The sequence below is a fragment of the Pan troglodytes genome, chromosome 7, assembly GCF_028858775.2.
Source record: "Pan troglodytes isolate AG18354 chromosome 7, NHGRI_mPanTro3-v2.0_pri, whole genome shotgun sequence".
Classification (NCBI taxonomy): Eukaryota; Metazoa; Chordata; class Mammalia; order Primates; family Hominidae; genus Pan; species Pan troglodytes.
In genome coordinates this window covers 109,878,971-109,899,452 of record NC_072405.2, presented here as the reverse complement: position 1 = coordinate 109,899,452, position 20,482 = coordinate 109,878,971, and the positions used below count along the sequence as shown (strand labels likewise).

The 20,482-nt window shown below is 36.3% G+C and overlaps 1 protein-coding gene across 18 annotated transcripts in view; it reads right to left on the bottom strand.

Moving 5' to 3' along the window:
* VPS13B (vacuolar protein sorting 13 homolog B) overlaps window positions 1–20,482 on the bottom strand; it is an 861,798-nt gene that overhangs the window by 229,203 nt on the left and 612,113 nt on the right. For all 18 annotated transcript variants that reach the window (XM_054657406.2, XM_063816458.1, XM_024345440.3 and 15 more), the window contains one exon: window positions 1,712–2,399. In XM_054657406.2, coding sequence (XP_054513381.1) covers window positions 1,712–2,399 — 688 coding nt within the window. The remainder of the gene's footprint in view (window positions 1–1,711; window positions 2,400–20,482) is intronic.

Genomic DNA, 20,482 nt, shown 5'->3' with positions numbered 1-20,482 from the left:
ACAGAGTATCCTTAGGTTGGGCTTGAAGTAAGCAAAATGAGGCTTCTGTGATCTCTGCATATCTACAAATTTAGGAAGAGGTCATAGCTGTTCCTCTCGGCCCCTTTCCCCCTCCTACTTTCCTCTGCCTCTCCTGATGATTTTTAGTACGGGCCACCCACCTATAGAGCGACTGTAGCTGAGTGAACTTAATGAAGGGCTGAGAATTAAGAATTCATCTCCTAATCCTGCACTTAAGTTTTGGCTAACGCCAAGCAGACTTGCAAGCAGGTATCAGGTATATAGGCATGAGTTCTTGAATCACATAACATGTTCCACTATACCAGCATCTCCCACATTTTCATTGCCCCTGAAGTACCTGTTATATCACAGGCACCCAGTAAATGAGAATATATTTGAGAAAGAGAGGCAGTTGTTGCTGGTAAGGGTTTAACAAATGGCTCTTGGTGTAGGAGAGCTGATATGATTGAGTTTGCAAGCATCTGCGGCATAAATACTTTCACCATGGCCAATTTAAGCTACTAGTAGTTTAACAACTGTCTTGCAAAGTTCCTGAGTCTAACAATCAGCTCATTTGACCCATTATGAGCTGCACAGGAGAGAGGGCCAGCAAGCAGCCTGGGGGTAACCCTAGGTTACTCCTCAGCAACTGGCTAGTTACCCCTTTCTTAAAGCAGGGGACTTGCACTAAACCCTGGCCTAGAGCTCCTTTGATCCTATTTCCTCAGGCTGAATCCTGATTCCCACACCTGCCATCTACCTTTCAGGATCCTGCTGTGCAAAATGGTCCTTCTTAATGGCAAGAATGAACAAACCTGAATTCCAGATTAGATACATTGTCTAAATGCCTCACTGCTGGCTTCCACCTACTGGATGGGACCAGCTGAAAGCAATAAAATGCCTGAACTATTCCTGAGCTTGCTAGAGCCCTCTTTGAATACTGAATCTTAGGTGACCCAGCTATCCTCTCCAGTTTTTTTTGGCCAAATCTCCAAATCTACATTAACTCAGGGAAAGGGTATACTGTCACCTTGCTTGACTCCACTGGCCCTTGTTACTTAATAACTTGTATGTCTTAAATCTGAACCCTGCTCACTTTCCTAGTCTCAACAGGCAAAAAGCTTTGGAAGTTTCATATAATTATTATAATTAGAATAAGGAAGGGATGGGTTGGGCAGCAAGAGCGAATTAGCCAACATCAATATATTTTCTGTAGATGTACAAAAATCTTTAAATAATCTTTATTAATAAACCTTCTCAATTACATTTAATACGATGCTATTGCATCAAGATGATTACATCAAAAGAATACCAAAAACAAACTTCATCTTCTAAGGCTTTTCTTTTTTAATCTGAATAGAAGCATTAACATGGAAAGCATACCTATGGGCCATTAATATGAAAACGAGCTATGCTTTCCAAACACTGGAAATTGTTAAGCATCTCTATAGTCAAGAAAGAGTTCCTGATTCATTCAGTTCCTGGAAAAAAAATGAATATTCAGAGGCATAGTAAGAATACTAAGCTAAACCTCAATACATTTCAAACATTTACTTAAACAGGATTCAGCTGTGGAACATGAACTTTCCATATTCTGTAGAGAAAAGACTTTTGTCTGCCAGCTGTTTCTGTTTAATCAATCTGGAAACTATGGGAATACAACTTATTAGATAGTAATTATTAGCACTCCAGTAAGTTTGAAGGTTCTTACCTATACATTTGTAATCAGAGGCCACCCCTTTAAGCACAGCATCAAAAATGGATACTTCCACTCGCTGCTTTCTGTGGTGACAACTCAGAAGCAAGGAAGGCTGGGACACAATAAAGTACAGAAAAGGCTCTAGCTGTAAGTCACCAGTTCCTCTTCGACCAGGCTGCCGAACAATAGTTATACCAAGTGCTTGTCTAGCAGATGACCTTGTGGATGCATGAAGACTTTCAAGAGAGAGGACCCCTATTTTTTTCCCTGAAGGAAAAGAAATGCTGCTCCTTAAGAGATCTTCTGCTGTCACCGTGGAAATACATGCCTGGTTGGGCTTAGCAACATCTGAATCAACTTCTGGGAGATTTAATGAACTCTTGTTTGTTTTTTCATTATTCTTCTGTTCTTGTGATTTCGATTTGGATAAGGCCATACAGGAATAGGTCATTAGTGAGATTCTACTTGCAGTAATAAATATGTCAAAGGGAATAAAATTTAGATTTTTTACAATTGATGACTGGCGTGAGGGACGGGCAATGCGATGCTGACTGGCACCACTGTGCTGCTCTATTTGCACTATTCTGATTTTAACACTGTCACTGCCAATTCCACTATCCTGAGCACCACTGTAGCGAGATGAGGTTTCAGCCATGCCTCCATCAAATATATCCACTTTTTTCTGTTCTTGTTTAGAGATCTGTAAGAAAAAAGTAATAAAATATTTCAAACTAGTTACATGCCAAGTGTCATATAAACAATGTTATATAAACATGTTGTCAAAGAGAAAATTTTAAAAATGAGTCTAGTATAACTTAAAACAGTAATCAGAAAAATAGAATAGGTGCCCATTTTCTACACCAGACCCCTAAAATCACCTAAAAATGCCAAGGAATTACTTGAGAAAAAGCATCTAATGTTCATTTCCATCATTAAAATATATTTTTGAATGTCAGATCTTCTTTCTTTGCATTAATACAGAATAGCATATATCTTTTAAAATGTCTCTTTAAAGAATTATTTTAATACATACTTTTATAGTGATTTCTCAAGCAATATAATAAACTGTCTGCAAAATCATGATTACTGGTGGTTGAAATTACATTTTACGTAGAAGTAGTTTATGCTATACTCCTTACCTTTCTTATAAAACTGATTTATAGGTTTTTGGACAGTACGAAAGGGAAAAATCAGTAGTCCTAAATTATGAAGGACAAAGAAAAGTACACTAAAATAAATGCATGCCATTTCAAAAGATGTTTATTTTCTCCTACTACAATAGGACTTAAAACAAGGACAAATATAAGTGATAAAGTAAAATCAAGTCAGTTATTAAGTAATTAAAACCCTTGAGGGTAGATTTTTCCTTTGTGCAATAAAGGCTACTAGTTCTCAAAATTTTCCACCAATGACTCCCCATGTACAGAACAAAGAGCAACTTGGTGGCAGCAAGAGTTATAATCATTTGGCTCCAAGAACATCAGTTCCTCTTTCTTAGACTGCCTAACCATCAGTCTGCAACTTGCTATTCTGCACCTAGATATTTTACTTGCTTTTTCAACAGAATTATTAAGGTAACCATAAAAAATCCATAAGAGTAAAAAAACTACCCCACCCTATCTTATCACCAAACATAACCAATAGTAATATTTCATGGCTCTTCCTTTCAGTCTTTGTTTCCTACCTATGCACAGGTTTGCTTCACTTGTATCCCTTTATGGTTGTAATGATACCATAGGGACAAATTGATAACTCAAATTTTGACATGCTACTGTACTCTTCATAAATATAATTTTTAAAAGCTGCATAACATTTCATTTAGTGTTAGGAACAATTTGTTCTACCATTCCCATATAACTGGATATTCAAGTTTTCAATTAGTGCTGACAAACACCTAGTAATATTTTCTCAGGACAGACAGGCTCCTAGAAGTGAAATTATTAGGCCAGGTGCAGTGATTCACACTGGTAATCCCAGTACTTTGGGAGGCTGAGGTGGGAAGACTGCTTGAGACCAGGGGTTCGAGACCAGGCTGGGCAACATGACAAAACCTGATCTCTACAAAAAATATGAAGAATTAGCCAGGCCTGGTGGTGTGCCCCTGTGGTCCCAGCTACTTAGGAAGCTGATGGCTTGAGCCTGGGAGGTGGTGTTTGCAGCGAACCGAGATCATGCCACCACACTCCAGCCTGGGTGACAGAGTGAGACCCTATCTCAAAAACAAAAACAAAAAAATTTTTAAAAAGTGGAATTATTAGGCAAATGGTACAAAAAAGTTTAAAGTTACTGAATATTGTCAAACATCTATCCAAAAAGGCTGCACTAAGTTACATTACTATCAGCGATAAAAAATGTCTCCCAAAGTACTGGGTAACTGGGTATTGCTGCTGCTGCTGCTGCTGCTGCTGCTGCTGCTTCTTCTTCTTCTTCTTCTTCTTCTTCTTCTTCTTCTTCTTCTTCTTCTTCTTCTTCTTATTATTATTATTATTATTATTACTATTTTTAAAGAGAGAGTCTTGTTCTGTTGCCCAGGTTGGAGTGCAGTGGTGTGATCATAGCTCACTGCAACCTACAACCCCTCAGTGGTGGCTCAAGGAAGCCTCCCATTTCAGCCTTCGGAGGAGCTAGGATTACAGGCATGCACCACCATGGCTGGCTTATTTTTACATTTTTTGTAGAAATGAGGTCTCATAGTGTAGCCCAACCTGGTCTCAAACTCCTGGCCTCAAGCAATCCTCCTGCCTCAGCCTCCCAAAGCTGCTTATTATTTTAAAAACTCCTTAATTTGATTGGTAAAAAAAACATATATTTTTATATATAAGAAATAATATATATATGCAATAACTTATATATATATAACAACTTATGTAAGAATAAATAAGTCAAGAAAGTGAGGTAATCCTCATTAAAATTCTTTTAAGAATATTTCTTGTTAATTGGTTTTTATAGTTGTTGAGAAAGTCACATTGTTAGAGAAATCCAGCATTAGCTATTTGAAACAAAAAGGACTTGTTTCTGTCCTTTGAAGACACCATATTCTTTCAAACTATGCAGTCTATACTGTGCTCTTTCCTTTCTTGGAGTGCCCCTCTGAGCTTGCTGTAGCCGATGAACATTTAGTTATCCATCAAGATAAGTGACATTTGTCCAAGAACTGTTCTCTCACTCTTTTCCTTCTTGGTGATCTTAGTAGTTCACTTATACTTCTATTATATGATTATATGTAATCATATAATAGAATATATATGATTAGTAAAAATATAATATGATTATATTTTACTAAAATGTTTTGTGGTGACAGTATCAGACAGCGTTAAGACAACATATAGGCTTTGGAGTCACACAGATGTGGGATCAAGTCCAACACTCTCTAATTGTATGACTCTGAACAAATTACAAATCTAAGGCTATATAATATCATTTGTAAAATGAGGATAATAACTCCTACTTCAGAGAGTTACTGCAATGACTGAATGAACAGCACAGTGCCTGCCTTACAGTAAATATCCAACAATGGGCAGCTGTTATGTGTTTGTCTCTTTTACCAGGTGAAGAACTGTTAGAGGGAATGGAGTATACAATTCTGCTTCTATATATCACTGAAGAGCAGGGCAGTGCCTAGCACACTGAAGAGAATCCACGAATGTTTGATATGTTTATCTTTGATACAACATTAAATGAAAAAATTGCCCAGCAGACTAGAGTTACATGATTGTTACGATATAAAGAAATGTAAATGGAGAATTCTCAATACTGTACTCCTTAAGGTCTTTCCCAGACATAGTCATTCATAGTGTCTTTCCTGATCTGCATACTCTACCTTGTGGGCTGATCATAGTTCAAAGAATCCTATCTCTTCCGTCTGTGTCCTCACATTGGGACATTAATACCCAACTCATAGGGTTGCTGCAGCATAAAATTAATTAACATATTGAACAAACACAGTAGGCACTCTAAAAAGGGTAAGTTAAAAAATTCACCTTCTTTGTGAAGACTTCAGCAACCCTTCCAGGTGGTGCTAGTCCTTCCCACTGCTATGCTTTTATAACAAACTAATATTATAGCAATTTTCACACTATATTCTGTCTCAGGGATTGTGAGCAATTGAAGAAAAAATAAAATACCACTGAGTATGTTTATTATTTGCCAGACACTGTTAGCACATTACATAAGCTAACATTATAATTCTTTGAGGAGGAGTACTATTATCTCCATTTTACAGCTGAGAAAATTGAGTTTTATAGAGATTGATCAATAGTTCCAAGGTCAGACAGCTAGCAGGCTTTGGGTAAGAGGAAACATCATGTTAGTTTTCCTAGAACATACTATAGTGCTTATCACACAATAAAGCTTAATAATTGTGTGCTGACTGAATAAATGTATGAACATATTTAAAAATTCAGTAAGATAAAGATAATTGTTGTCAAAATAAGTTTCATTTTAGTTATCCTTATTATGAAAATTTCAAATAAACCTCCAAATATATTACCAACTAGGAATTCTCACATAACATGTGAAAAGTGATGAAATCAAGTACTTAAGTAGTCAAATGTGAAATCAAGCATATTTTGAGGCATTACAAACTAAATATCTAAATACAGTATAACTAAAAAATCCTTTAGGTTGAGTTCCATGGCAAACTCCAATCAAGAACTCAAGCTTTATAAGCTATCTTCATTCTTTGAATCAGGAAAGTCAACCACAATTAACTAAATCAAACTATAGTTTCTATGCATAGAGCATTTTTTACTTCTGATTTACAGATTTATACTTAAAATCTACTCTCTCCCTCTTTAAAGTGGATTAAGTGTTCCCATAGGTGTTAACATAAAACAACAAACCACCTGTAGAGAAAGGTAAAGAAATTTAGCATCCAGCCTATATTATGTGCTGAGACTGCTACATTAGTCTCCAGCAAATGTCAAGTGGTGTGATCTTGAGATATAAATAACCAGCAGTGGCAGGATGGCAGCTATCAGCTCAGGTCACAAAGGTTACTGAACAGAAGTCAGATGGTAACTAATTCTAATCACTACTGAGCAGAATGGAATTTGAACCAATGACCTAGAGATGAAAGACTCTGGCTTTCATTGGAAGGAAAAGAAAAAGTACAACTTACCCAGTACTAGAAAACTAAATTCCTAAAACTGGGTTAAAAGCCAGGATTTCCTCCATTTTTTTAAGCCTCTAAACTATCTGTAGCACTGAAGTAAACAAGCTGATGATTTTGAGACATATTTAAAAATCCACTGGTTTGTCACCAGTCCACTGCAGATTTACTACATTGAAGGGTATCTGGTCCACTATTAAGAAAAGTTTTATAATTAATTATGTGTGCTGGGCCCTAAACTTGGGCATCAATTTACTATTCCTTTGTGGAAAACGAAGAGTTCACAATACAATAACTCTGAAAGTAACTTGTGCTTTATTATTGTCCAAGGGGACTAATAATTTAAGTTGTCAAAAATAGCAGTATCTGCTTGCTGTTGGTGCAGCAGAAACATGTATCTCTGGGCAATGCTGTTACATCAGCTTTCCCACTCTTTACCTAACTTATTTAAGATGAACAATAAAAGTTTTCTTTAATTAGCTACTGGTGTGCATTAACATGATCATGATTAAGCCATAAAAACCAACTGTACATTACTTCGGTCCTCTGTTCCATATGTTTTGAATTATTCTGTTTGAAAATGTACTTTGCGTCCCTTTCAAAAGTTCGACCTTCTTCTTTCAGAGAATTAAATGCATATTACTGTATCGAAGAAGATAATGTTTCAGACCTCCAGGCATATATTAAACACACTGGCAGCACTTGAGACAAAATGCTTTACTTATTAGATACTTCCTATTCTAAACAGTGTCATCAAAGGCTAAAAACAAAATCCATATAAAAGCTGCACAATGCTTCCACACAGAACCTGTGCCAAAATCCCTGTACTTTCCAACTAATGAGGAAAGGATGTGTACTCTTAACATATGAATGTAAGATTTTCCAAGCATTCACTTTAGGAAACTGGGATATTGATTCCATATGGGTTATGTTAAATGGAACTGTATTGGTAAAATAACCTTTAAGATATCTGGCATGATAATGATAATTAAACAATATTCAAAAGACTAAAACAAAAGGGAATTTAGTTCCACAATGGCTAATTAAAATAAAATGAAAAAATACAGCATGCCATCTATCAAGATAAATTGTTATTGTTTAAGAACTATTTAAATGCTGTTAAAATATACTTTTAGATAAAATCTGAGAGAGCTGGAAAAATATTTGTGGCTTAAAAATGGATAGTTTGGTGAAGAAAAAAGTATAGGACTCTGAAATTTTATGCAGAGATAACAGCTTTAAAGCCTTAAGCACAACCAGATGGTACTTAAATCAGTGGAATTCTACAGTTTCACTATCAACTGGTTTCAATATGAGACAGTTTTCAATAGCTAGGAAAACATGTCAAGTTGATAGTTTACTTCTTAGGTCATTTCAGCGCATTTTCCCATCCTTTCACAGCTGTATACGGTACAGATACTAGCCACCATGGAGAAGGTGCTGAAAGCCGTACTGGTAGCTAACCAACTGTAGCTAATTCCTCTTTTCAATGTATTAAGATAGGTAAGTTTACCAGCTCACTCTGGAGTTTGGTTAAGAGCCATAGTGTCTCAGGAGTAGTAAATAAAACCACATTTGAATAATGCAACAATACCAAGGAATGCATTAAACTAATTTTGGGTTATATTAATTAGATGGTCTTCAGTAGCATTTTGGGGAAGCTTGATTGAAACTTCTTGTTCAGCCATATCAACATTTTTATGAACATATTCAAATGTCAGCTCATTAATAAAAATGTTGCAAATAAATGGATGCTTAAAATTTTAAAGAAAAACCTGTGGAAACCAACCTTTTGAGAATTATTAAGGACCAAAACAAATACAATTTTTGTTTTGATGGCTGACAAGAAAAGGAAATTCAGCATCTATTCCAGGCTTTTAATTAAAATTATGTCTTTTAATCTTTTTGTCTTTGTAAGAAAACTTACTATATACCAAACATATGCATATCCAAAATTTCTTCTAACTTCCTATCATAATTATGGTTATATAATAGCCGTGCTGAAGTAATATTTCCAACAGGCAACAGTCATACCTTTTCCTTGATCAAAATATATTTTGCCAATTATGAGATTATATTTCATATCTTATAAATTATAAAAAGTCAAGTGTAAAACCACAGAATCAAAGTGACAATCACATCTATATATAACTGTGATCTTCATCCTAATTTTACCGCCCTTGCTATAATGTAGTAGTATTTTCCAAAAAGTTAACATCTTATCTAACAAATACAGTAAAAAAAGTTACAGTATTTTAATGGTTTCACATACTGAGATTACAAAGGAGAATTTTTACAAACTTGAAAAAGTTATGCACCTCATTGTGTAAACATTTGCAAACATACTTCTAGCTCTATGCTTTAGAAGTTTGTGGGATGAGGTAGGGTGGGGTGGTTGGGAGAGGCTGTCGCATGCTTTTAACACAGAGATAATCTACACTGGAAGCTTTATATAAATAGAAAATCGTATTAATTTAATCTAGACAACAATAAGAATATATTTTTAAGTCTCAAAATTTCAATGATGTCCATATTATGGTTCATAAACCTTTATCATTTTATTAATGAATTACCATCTCAACTCAGTGATGTGCTAGATGAAATTTATCTTAGCAAGCACATTAAACAAAAACACATCAAAAAGAATTGACTTCAATATGAAATGTCTCCTTTAGTGTCACCAATTAATGTTATTTTTAATGAAAAAAATAAACAAACTTGAACAAGCACTGTATGCACTAGCTTACTACAGATACCCAGAGCTAGAAAACAAGGGCTTTTTATCTTTTATTTCTCTAAAACTAAATGCTATACAAGATCTCAAATAATATAATTGTTCCCAGTTGAATGGCAAAAATGTTTTTCACAATGCTGCAGTAATTATGCAAAAGAGCAGAACTAATGATACCCATCACTGCTTAACAGACAGAAAGATAAAGAGTACTATAGTTTCAAGTTTTCCCTTTCATGAAGTTACTTTTCCGGCTCTTTGAAGTAACAGTATGAGGCCACTACTGCCTGCTAAGTGCTAACTGCAATAAAAGCAGCATGCAGATAGTTCAGTCAAGGTTGTGTTTTACTGCAGTCTGTGTTTGGTCTATTGTTCTAATTTAAGTTGTAAATTATGAAAAGGAACTAAGACTAGTGCTAAACTGACTATAACACCTAGATCATTATCAGTGCCTATTTCAATATGATAAACTAAAAAAAAAGTATATGTATCCACCTACCAACATGGGCACATAGGTAAGTTCAAAACCTTCCTGTTGAGATTTTATCTGCAGTGTTGACCTTTAGACTTTTGTGTGTGTTTGTCCCTTTATACATATATGATTTCACAGCATAAGCTTATTTTCAGGGACTTCTAAGTTCATGAAAAAAAAAATTAGTTCCAGGCAAAACTTTGCATATAGTTTAACTCAAAAACAGTTCTCATTCTCTGTTCCTTTCTTTCTCTATGTTGCTCACATATGTAGTGAATAGGAATAGGTTGGTCATTTTTGTTCAAGGAGACTGGATCTAATTGATTTATACTAGGCTCTGAGTTTAAGTTTGACTTGTTTGCTTTTTGTAATGAATTCAGTTAAAACACGCACACGCGCACACACACACACACACACACACACACACACACACACTTGACACATTCCGGCAACTTGGACCTTAATCAAAACAGATGCCTCTACATAAGAAACAACAACCTGCTTTGAAATGGCCATGATGTTAATTCTTACAAAGTGGCTACTGTGTGTACAGGGTAACTACTCTTCAGACTGATGAAATCCAAGGTTCATTCCACTGATGTCAATGTGGAAACCATTTTGTCCCATAGCTGCTTAAAGATTTTCAATAGGATTAAATCAGCTGCAAGTCCTCATTATATTAGGGTTTACAATTGTGTCTGAGTTGGAGTCTGTTTTTCATAGAATTTGACTCAGAGACTGACTTAGATTGGCTCCTTAGAGCTAGTCTGATTTTACCAGAAACAACTGTATCACATCAGCCACTCTCATAAACTTGCTTTAAGATTGAATCAGCCCTGACCCTGAAGCAGATGAAAGTTTACCGAGCCTATATGTAAGTCACAGAAAAGTTTGCATTTAGTTTCTGCAGCAATATAGAAGTCGACTGTGCTTATTAACTATTCCAGTGGGCCTCTGCCTTGCAACTATGAATGTAATTTTTTGATAAGAAAACTATAGTTGAACTTGGAGAAATTTCTATCGATAAAATACATACAAATCCTTATTTGATTACTTTATCCCCTAAATCATACATATCCCTTTAAAGAAATTATGTAGGATTTATGGAAATGAAGCAAGAAAAAGACATGCTTTTAAAACTAATTTACCCCCAATATTCAGTACAAGTTGAGAAAGTGATGAAAATAGCCAAGCAATTAACTTCATCCAGTAGCTGGTTTTCATTGCCAGATAGAAATATTTGACTTGATTTTCATTATTACTTATTCTATTTAATTTAAAAAACCTGGTGTAATTAATGCTAGATTCTCTTCAAAGTAAACCCAAGTCTCAATATTCTCTACTACCTAACTAATTTTATGGAAATCCATCAAGACCCAACAGAATGGAAAGTCATTTGCAAACTTGTATTAGCCACCCTTTACTTCGTATAGATCATATTTAAACTGAACTAAAGCCATATATTCTCTCTCTGTCATATGTTATCAATACCTTAAAAAGTAATGATGCAACAGACTTGAAATGCAATGGCTAAGATGTTAGAGAGAAATATTTGTTTATGCCCTGCAGCCAATTCTTCTTTTCCATTACAAATACTTTGTTCTTCTCTGCTACTCCATAAAAATAATCACTACACCAAAATGACCTTCCACACAAATGCTTTGATCATAACCTCTTCCTTCAATCCTTGGAAATTCAAAGTATTCTCTAAATCAGGTAAAAATTCCTAACAATATCTCTGGTCAGCTAGCCACATAGCACCAGTAAATTTTAATATGCTGATATGTCACAAGTCATTCTTGCTGTTCTAAGAAAGCAACTTTCTGTATATTAATGAAGGTAATCTAATGTATACATTAAGCTTGGATATTTTTGGTCATACGGAACTGCTTGAATAAAGTTTAAAGGTTAGAAAGAAGACATTCTTCCTCTCAAATATCAAGCATCATCTTTTCAAACATTAAAGTAGTAATCCAGTCTCCAAACTGCTAAGAAAACTTTCTTTAAAAACTATGAATTAAAAAGTTAATTTTAATCATACCTGGTGTATGATTACCAGCTGATCTTATTAGGATGTCTTTTAAGGCTAAATTTTAGAATATCACATTCACAACAGTATTACCAAATTAGCACCATTAAAGAGTGTTCTTAGACTTTAAAACTTTCTGACATTTCTCTAGTTAAGAAATAAAGTTTCTACTTTTTCTTACATTAAGATAATATAATTTGGTTAATAATATTACCAAATAATATTGTGCTGCTGGGCTTTAGCTAGAATAATTTATTGGGATAAAATATTTCCCAAGCTTCTTGAAGATAGAGCTAATGTCAAAACTAATTAGCAAAATGTGAAATAAAATTTAATTTCACATCATTCATTCATTCATCAAATTGCTATTGAGCATCTACTATGTTCTAGGCACTAGCTAAGGATATAAAAAAACCAAGCTTTTACCTTCATGAAGTTTACATTCTAGGGGGAAGCCAGCCAATAAAATATATATATGTATATATAAAACACACACCCACACACACACCATATTTGCTGATAGACTGGCTGTTTAGTATTATGAGAGAAAGACAGGAGTCAGAAACGATTTGAGTTTTTTTTAGTCAGAGCAACTGCAAGAATGGAAAAAAATGATTTTCCAGATGATTACAAGCAGCTTTCCAACCTGTCTATGTGTTATGCCAAAGCTTTTACAATTTGCTTTTCCAAACTTTGCCTGTTTTGCTAAGAATCATAAATGACCACAGTGATATTCCCATAGGGGCATGACACTCACGACTGTACCCAATTTTAAAGGAATCTCTAGTTCAATCATGTTGTCTTCCTAGTTCCTCCCACAAGCCAAACCATTAATCAGCCGAGAACCATTCAAAGGAAGGCTATGATTAGAGACAATGTTCTAGGGTTGGACCTAGTCCTCGTTATAGACAAACATTTGGCAATCAGAGAAATGGGGCTAAGACATGAAGTCATGCCATGATTCCCAGAAAAACCAATTGAATGAGACACAAATTCTTGGGAAGAAATTTTGGACCTGGAACAACAAGACAGACATAAGATTTTTGAGATAAATTGGAGAAGGGGAAAAGGAGAGAGAGGTCTGGCCTCTTATAATACCTCTGTATTTCTAATTGCTACTAAGCATTTGGATGCCCCATTATCAACATCATAAACAACATATCTAATGCATCATAACATTTTTAATGTCTTTTACCAAAAATATCACCTATCCATTTTACATTTTTTTCTTCTCAAAAGCTCAACTATTAAATAAACTTTTGTGGCCCCCATCAAATACTATTGGTCATTCCTTCATTTCACTAATTACTCTTGCTGTTTCCTTTTTACTTTCTCACTGACCCTTTCCACTGTCTAAAGGCCACTTGCAAGAGCTCCTTAGTTAATTTCTTTCACAGGTCTCTCCCATTCCTAATATATCCCATATAGCACTGCCAGATTACTCTCAGAACACTTTCAATATTTACTTATAAACAGTTGCCCAATGAGAATGTAAGGTCCATGAAAACAGAATTTGAGAGTGTTTTTTTCCCCTACATTATCACCTAGCACCTAGAACAGTTCATTGGTAAGCAGTAGGTGCTCAGTAAATCTTTACGGAAGGAAGGAAGGAAAGAAGGAGTGAGGGAGGGAGGGACAAATGAAGGGAATCATTTGCAAGGTGCTCATTAGATTCCTGGGTAGGGGAGCAGATAAAAGGATGAGTTAAAATTGGAGCCTACCTTCTAGGTTAGAGATGTACTCATTTACTAAAGATGCTTTCTGGACATACCTAAACCAGGACAGAAAGAAGCCAGGATTTGGACTTGTTGAAATGGCAGTAGAGACAATGAGGCTTAGGGAAACACAAAAAAGACACAAAAGATGAAAAAAGAGCATAACTGTAAGGAAAAAGTAAGTGTATGGAAAAGAAAATGTCCCATTTGGCTCAAATAAAAGGTTTATTAATCAGAACAACAGAAGATGTGGTTGAAAAGGCAGGATAAAGCAAGACTCTGGGTGGCAGGTTAAGAGACTTGCACTCCTCATTTTAGGCCTGTCTTCAAAGCAGTGCCTCTTGAGCACCTGAATCAGAGTCATTTAGGGCACTTGTTTAAATAGAGATTCTCAGGCACCATGTCATAAGCATGTGACCTGAAGGTGGGACTTAGTGATCTGCACCTACAATGAACTCCCAGTAATTCTTATGCACGTTAATGTTTCAGAAACACCGCTATGCACAATGGAGAACTCTAAGAACTTTTCAAGCAAGTCAGTGACAAAAGGATGTTTGAGAAAAATTAATGCGATAAAAATGTGCAGAGGGGAGTAGGTGACTAGAGACTGCAGGTAGCAACACCAGTTGGAAAGCAATCAACTAGATGACAATTATGGGAACCTGAAATAAGGCAATATGTAAACTAGTAGGCCTCAGGTGAATTAGAGAAATCTTATTTGATTACTCCACCTCAGAATCTGGACATGGCAGATTACTGTTTACTAAATAATTTTAACCAGAATGCTGGGGCCTCCCCTCTTTAACCCACACCTCACTGCTCCTCTATTCAAAGTCTCCATTCTGGAACTTCACATTCACCTTCCTATGTCCAAATCCTCACTTGTGCTGTTCTTCCAGCCTAGAATGCTCTCCCTCATAAGAGTCCATTTTCCTCCGAGAGGCCTTCTCTTTATGAGCCCACAATAACTGCTCTCTTCCCTACAATGCTGTAGAACAAGCTGTCTCTATCACTTATCTAGCACTTATATATATACTGCAATTTTCTTTTAATCCTTACACTCTATATTGTAAGCTTCTTGAGTCCAAGAGCATGTTATATCCACTTCTGTAAATCTTGGGCACAATGCACATAAATGTGGCAAGATAAGTATCTGTAGATGGCAGTGATGATGGTGATTAAGATGATAACAATGCTAACCTAATTAGTTGATTCCCTGATATTCTTTAAAGCAACAATGCCAACATATAGGTAACACTTACTGGATGCATAGTATGCTCCAGGAACTTTTCTATGTGCACCACGTACATCAACTCATTTAATCCTCAGAACAACTCTAATAAAGAAGTTTCTATTATTATCCCCATTTTAAGGCAAAAAGATTGAGGCCCAGAGAAGTTAAGCAACTTGCTCAAAATCATATAGCTAGGCTGGGCATAGTGGCTCATGCCTATAATACCAGATCTTTGGGAGGCTGACATGGGAGGACTTCCTGAGCCAGGAGTTTGAGATCAGCCTGTACAACATAGCATGATCCTGTCACTACAAAAAATAAAAAAAATTAGCTGGCATGGAGATGCATGCTTGTAATCCCAGCTACTTGGGAGGATAGCTTGAGCTTAGGAGTCTAAGGTTGCAGTGAACCATGATCACGCCACTGCACTCCAGCCTAGGTGACAAAGCGAGATCCTGTCTGCCCCCTTAAAAAAAAAAACACATAGCTAGTAAATGGTGAAACTGGAATTTGAACACTGGCAATATAACTCTGGAGTTCATTTTAAAATCACATCCTACATAGTTTGTCTCGGAACCTTATTTCTTTCATAGCTCTTAACCATGACTCAAAAATCTTTAAAGTTTTTGTTGTTGTGGTTGTCCACATGTTTCCTTACTAGATGGCAATATCCTTAATTGTAGGGACTAATTAGTCTTGTCCACTGCTACATATGTAGTGTTGGACACATAGTAGGTGCTTCATAAATATTTGTTTTGTAAAATGAATGAAAACATGAGGAAAAGGGAACAGGAGGCAGGAGTAGAGGAGTGAAGCAACACATACCATTATGAATATCTAAGACAGCTAGGGAGATTTTTTTTTTTTCCTGCAGATTTCAGACAGATGGCTTTCCAGAGAAAGCTCTTCATCAATACATGAATGTACTTTAAAATGCTGAAAGGAAAAATCCATTTGCAAGGTGCTGGAACCAGGTGTCTCTATTTTAGCAAATCACTGAATTCAAGAACAGGAAGTAGGGCTTGGAGATAGAGCACTGCACTAGGGAGCTAAAGATCTGGCTGAGTTCCACAGTTTCCACTAAGTCACACCTGTGTGCAGCTATGTGGGAAAAAACTGACTTTGTTCACAGCTTTCCTTTAGTGGACACGGAGTTAAAATGGAGTAATCTAGGCCAAGTTCATATTCTAAATTCAATGCATCAGAATCATGACTTGTTAGAGCTGGAGGAGGTTCTGGATCTCATTGTTTCCAGAGATTTTCAAACTACTTTTCTGCCACAGTACACTTTCTTCAAAGAACGTCTTATGGGTTAATGGAACAGTGGTTGAGGGGTGCGTAGGAGAGAGGGGATGCACAATCTGTAAAACATATAAAAGCAAAGTTGCCACAGAACGACTGTATAATGCATATGTGTGCATGTAATTTGAGGGCAACAAAGCCCATGCTACAGGTCAACTGCCCCTTGATGTAATTTTTAAATTAGTATTATTTTTGATTGACAAATCATAACTATATACATTTATGAGGTACAGTGTGACGTTTTGATATTTGTACAAAATGTGGCATAATTAGGTCAGGCACGGTGGCTCACACCTGTAATCCCAGCACTTGGGGAGGCTGAGGCAGGCAGATCACATGAGGTCAGGAGTTCAAGACCAGCCTGGCCAACATGGTGAAACCCCATCTCTACCAAAAATACAAAAATTAGCTGGGCGTGGTGGTGTGCCCCTGTAATCTCAGCTACTTGGGAGGTGGAGGTTGCAGTGAGCTGAGATTGCACCACTGCCCTCTAGCCTGGGAGACAGAGCGAGATTCCACCTCAAATAAATAAATAAATAAAATAAAAATAAAATAAAATGTGGCATGATTAAATCAAGCTAATTAACATATCCACCATCTTATCATCTTGCTTATTTATCTTTTTTTTGAGACAGGGTCTGGCTCTGTTGCCCAGGCTGGGGTACCTATTTTTTTTTATGGTGATACATTTGAAATTTAGTCTCTTAGTTATTTTGAAATATATAATACATTATTATTGACCACAGTCACCCTGTTATCCAATAGATTCTCAAAACTTACGCCTCTTGTCTATCTCAAAGTCTGTACTCTTTGATCAACAACTCCCCATCCCCTCCTTTCCCCTACCCTCTAGCCTGGGGTAATCAATCATTCTACTTTCTACTTCTGTGAGTTCAACTTTTTTAGATTTCACATGTGAGATCGAGCAGTATTTGTCTGTGCCTGACTTATTTCACTTAGCATAATGTCCTCAAGATTCATCCATGTTATCACAAAAGACAGAATTTTCCCCTTTTTAAGGCTGAATAGTATTCCATTGTTGACATATACCACATTTTCTTTATCCATTCATCTGTTGATAAACACTTAGGTTGACTCCTAGCTATTGTGAATAATGCAGCAATGAATATGGGAGTGCAGATATTTCTTTGGCATATTGATTTCAGTTCCTTTGGGTATATACGCAGAAATGGATCACATGATAGTTCTATTTTTAGTTTATTTTAGGAACTTCCATACTTTTTTCCATAATGGCTGGACGCATTTACATTCCCACCAACAACGCATAAGAGTTCCTTTTTCTCCGCATCCTCGCAAACTTGTTACCCTTGATATAATTTTTCAATATATGCTTTGAGATAATAATTCATCTACTTAAAGTGGATATATAAATGTGCTTTTTGTATATTTAGAGTTATACAACCATCACTACAATCAATTTTAGAACATTTTATCACCCCTTCCAAAGAAACCCCATACCCATTAGCAGGCACTTCCCCTACTACTCCACCTCCCCTACTTCCTGTGACCTTGAGGTAACCAGAAATCTACTTTTTGTCTCTATGGCCTTGCTTATTGTAGACAATTCAAATAAATGCAGCCATATAGTATGTAGTCTTTAAGGACTAGCTTCTTTCCCTTTGTACAATGTTTACAGGGCTCATCCATGTTATAACATGTACCTTATTCCTTTTTTATGGTCAAGTAATATTCTACTGCATGGTACACTACACTTTTATTTATCTATTCATTAGTTGATGGATACAGGTTGCTTCTGCCTTTTAGCTACTACAAATAATGTTGCTATCACATGTACAAGTTATTGTGTTGGACATATGTTTTCATTTCATCTAAGATCACAAAAAATTACTCCTATGTTTTCTTCTAAGAGTTTTATAATTTTAGTTCTTACATTTAGGTCTGATTCATTTTGTGTTAATTTTTGCATACGGTATGTGGTTTCCTCTAATTCTGTTTATTTCTGTAAAGTCAGTATTACTGTCACCTCTTTCATTCCAGATTTTAGTACTGTAGTCTTCTTTTTCATAAACAGACTAGCTAAGAGTTGTCAATGTTGCTGAGTTTTTTGTTTGTTTTTTTGTTGTTGTTGTTTTAAGGAACTTATTTTATTGCCCAGCCTGGAGTACAGTGGCGTGACCATAGCTCACTGCAGCCTCGGCTTCCTGGGCTCAGGTGATCCTCCCACCTCAGCCTCCCAGGTAGCTGCGACTATAGGCGTGTGCCACTATACTTCGCTAATTTTTTGTAGAGACAGGGTTTCATTATGTTGTCCAGGCTGGTCTTGAACTTTTAGGCTTATGTGATCGCCCGCCTCAGCTTCCCAAAGTGTTAGGATTACAGGTGTGAGCCATTGTGCCTGGTCTATTGTTTATTATTATTAACATATAAGAAACAGGTTCTCACTATGTTACCCAGGCTGGTCTTGAACTCCTGGACTCACGTAATCCTCCCACCTCAGCCTCTCAAAGTGCTGGGTTGCTGATCTTTTTGAAGGATGAAATTTTTTTAAATTTTCTCCACTGCTTTTCTATCCCCCTTTGATATTTTACAAAGGCCTTCGGGAAAGTGAAGAGTTTGAGGTTAAGTAAATAGCAGTTTCCCACCCATCCCACTTTTAAATAAATGACCACATGTCTTGGATGGCCTGAAACAATCCTATTTCATGAGTATTGTCTTGACTTACTTAGTAATAATTTATTTTATTCTAAAAATTTTCCTGTTTAGATGATAATATACATAGTTACCCTAGCAGAAGTTCTGGTCTAAAACTGTGGACCTCCTGCATGTTATATCTAACTTCCTCCCAGCCTTTTCTGTTTGTGTGTTCTCAGGCTTTAATCCCAGCACTTTGGGAGGCCGAGGCGGGTGGATCACCTGAGGCTGGGAGTTCGAGACCAGCCTGACCAACATGGAGAAACTCCGTCTCTACTAAAAAACAAACAAACAAAAATTAGCCGGGCATGGTGGCGCATGCTTGTAATCCCAGCTACTCGGGAGGCTGAGGCAGGAGAATCGCTTGAACCTGGGAGGCGGACGTTGTGGTGAGCTGAGATTGTGCCATTGCACCCCAGCCTGGGCAACAAGAGCAAAACTCCATCTCAGGAAGGGGGGGGAAAATAGCAAAATAAGGACAAGGACAACACAAATATCAGTTCAAAGAGACACTTGCAGTCAGAATGGTAGAAAAGAAAGAGTTAAATCACAATGAAAAACCTGGTATGTTCGAGGTTTTCACTGGAACAAAAATGTTCATTAAAAGTGGGGGGAAATATTACTGCAATAAAACACAATGATGAAATAAAGCTTCCTTAACACTGTAAAGACAGTGGGACAGTGACTCAAGGCACTGGCATATATTTTATTTTGATAATGTAGTTCACAATATAGCAGCTGACTTTATCCTTAGGAACACATTTTATAAATAGCAGGGATGGATTTTTAGGCCTGGCTACACCTACCAGGAAAATGATGCAACCATTATTCACCTCTTCCAACTATGGTTTTTACTGGCATCTTCTATGAGTTACACTTTGGCGCTCTTCTAAACATCATCAGGCCACAAGCTCAGTCTAAATCAAATATTTTTACAAACTAAACAATCCAGTGCTAAAAACTACCTAAGTTACAAAGATCTAATGCCGTTTCCATTCCAAGGAATGGACTATTTTATACAGAAAAATGTTCTTACTACATCAAAAGAAAAAATGGTACTTTAAACCAAAAGAACTGGGCTGGCCAGAGCATCAGAAAAAATCAAACCTATACTGGCCACCAACTGACATACATAACCCACCAATGACATTTTCCAATCTCTGTATCCCATCTACCCACATAATGAATTATCTAGGCAAGTTAGTTCATTTGCTATTGGGTCAGTTAAATTGGGTTCACACAGAAAAAAAAAAAAAAAAAAATATATATATATATATATATATATATATATATGCATGTTTCATAGACATAGCCTTTACCTTTAACTCTAACAACCTTGCAAATGTGAGCCCCTTTCACATTACTATTGCAAAAGAACAAGTGCATGTTCTTATGATGATAAATGAGTACCATTATTTCTGCATGTGGAGAGTATCTGATTTTCAAAAAGCTGAGGGAAAGTATAGAAGCAATGCTGGCAAACTAACCTACCAAAGCCAGTGAAACTTTCATTTTCC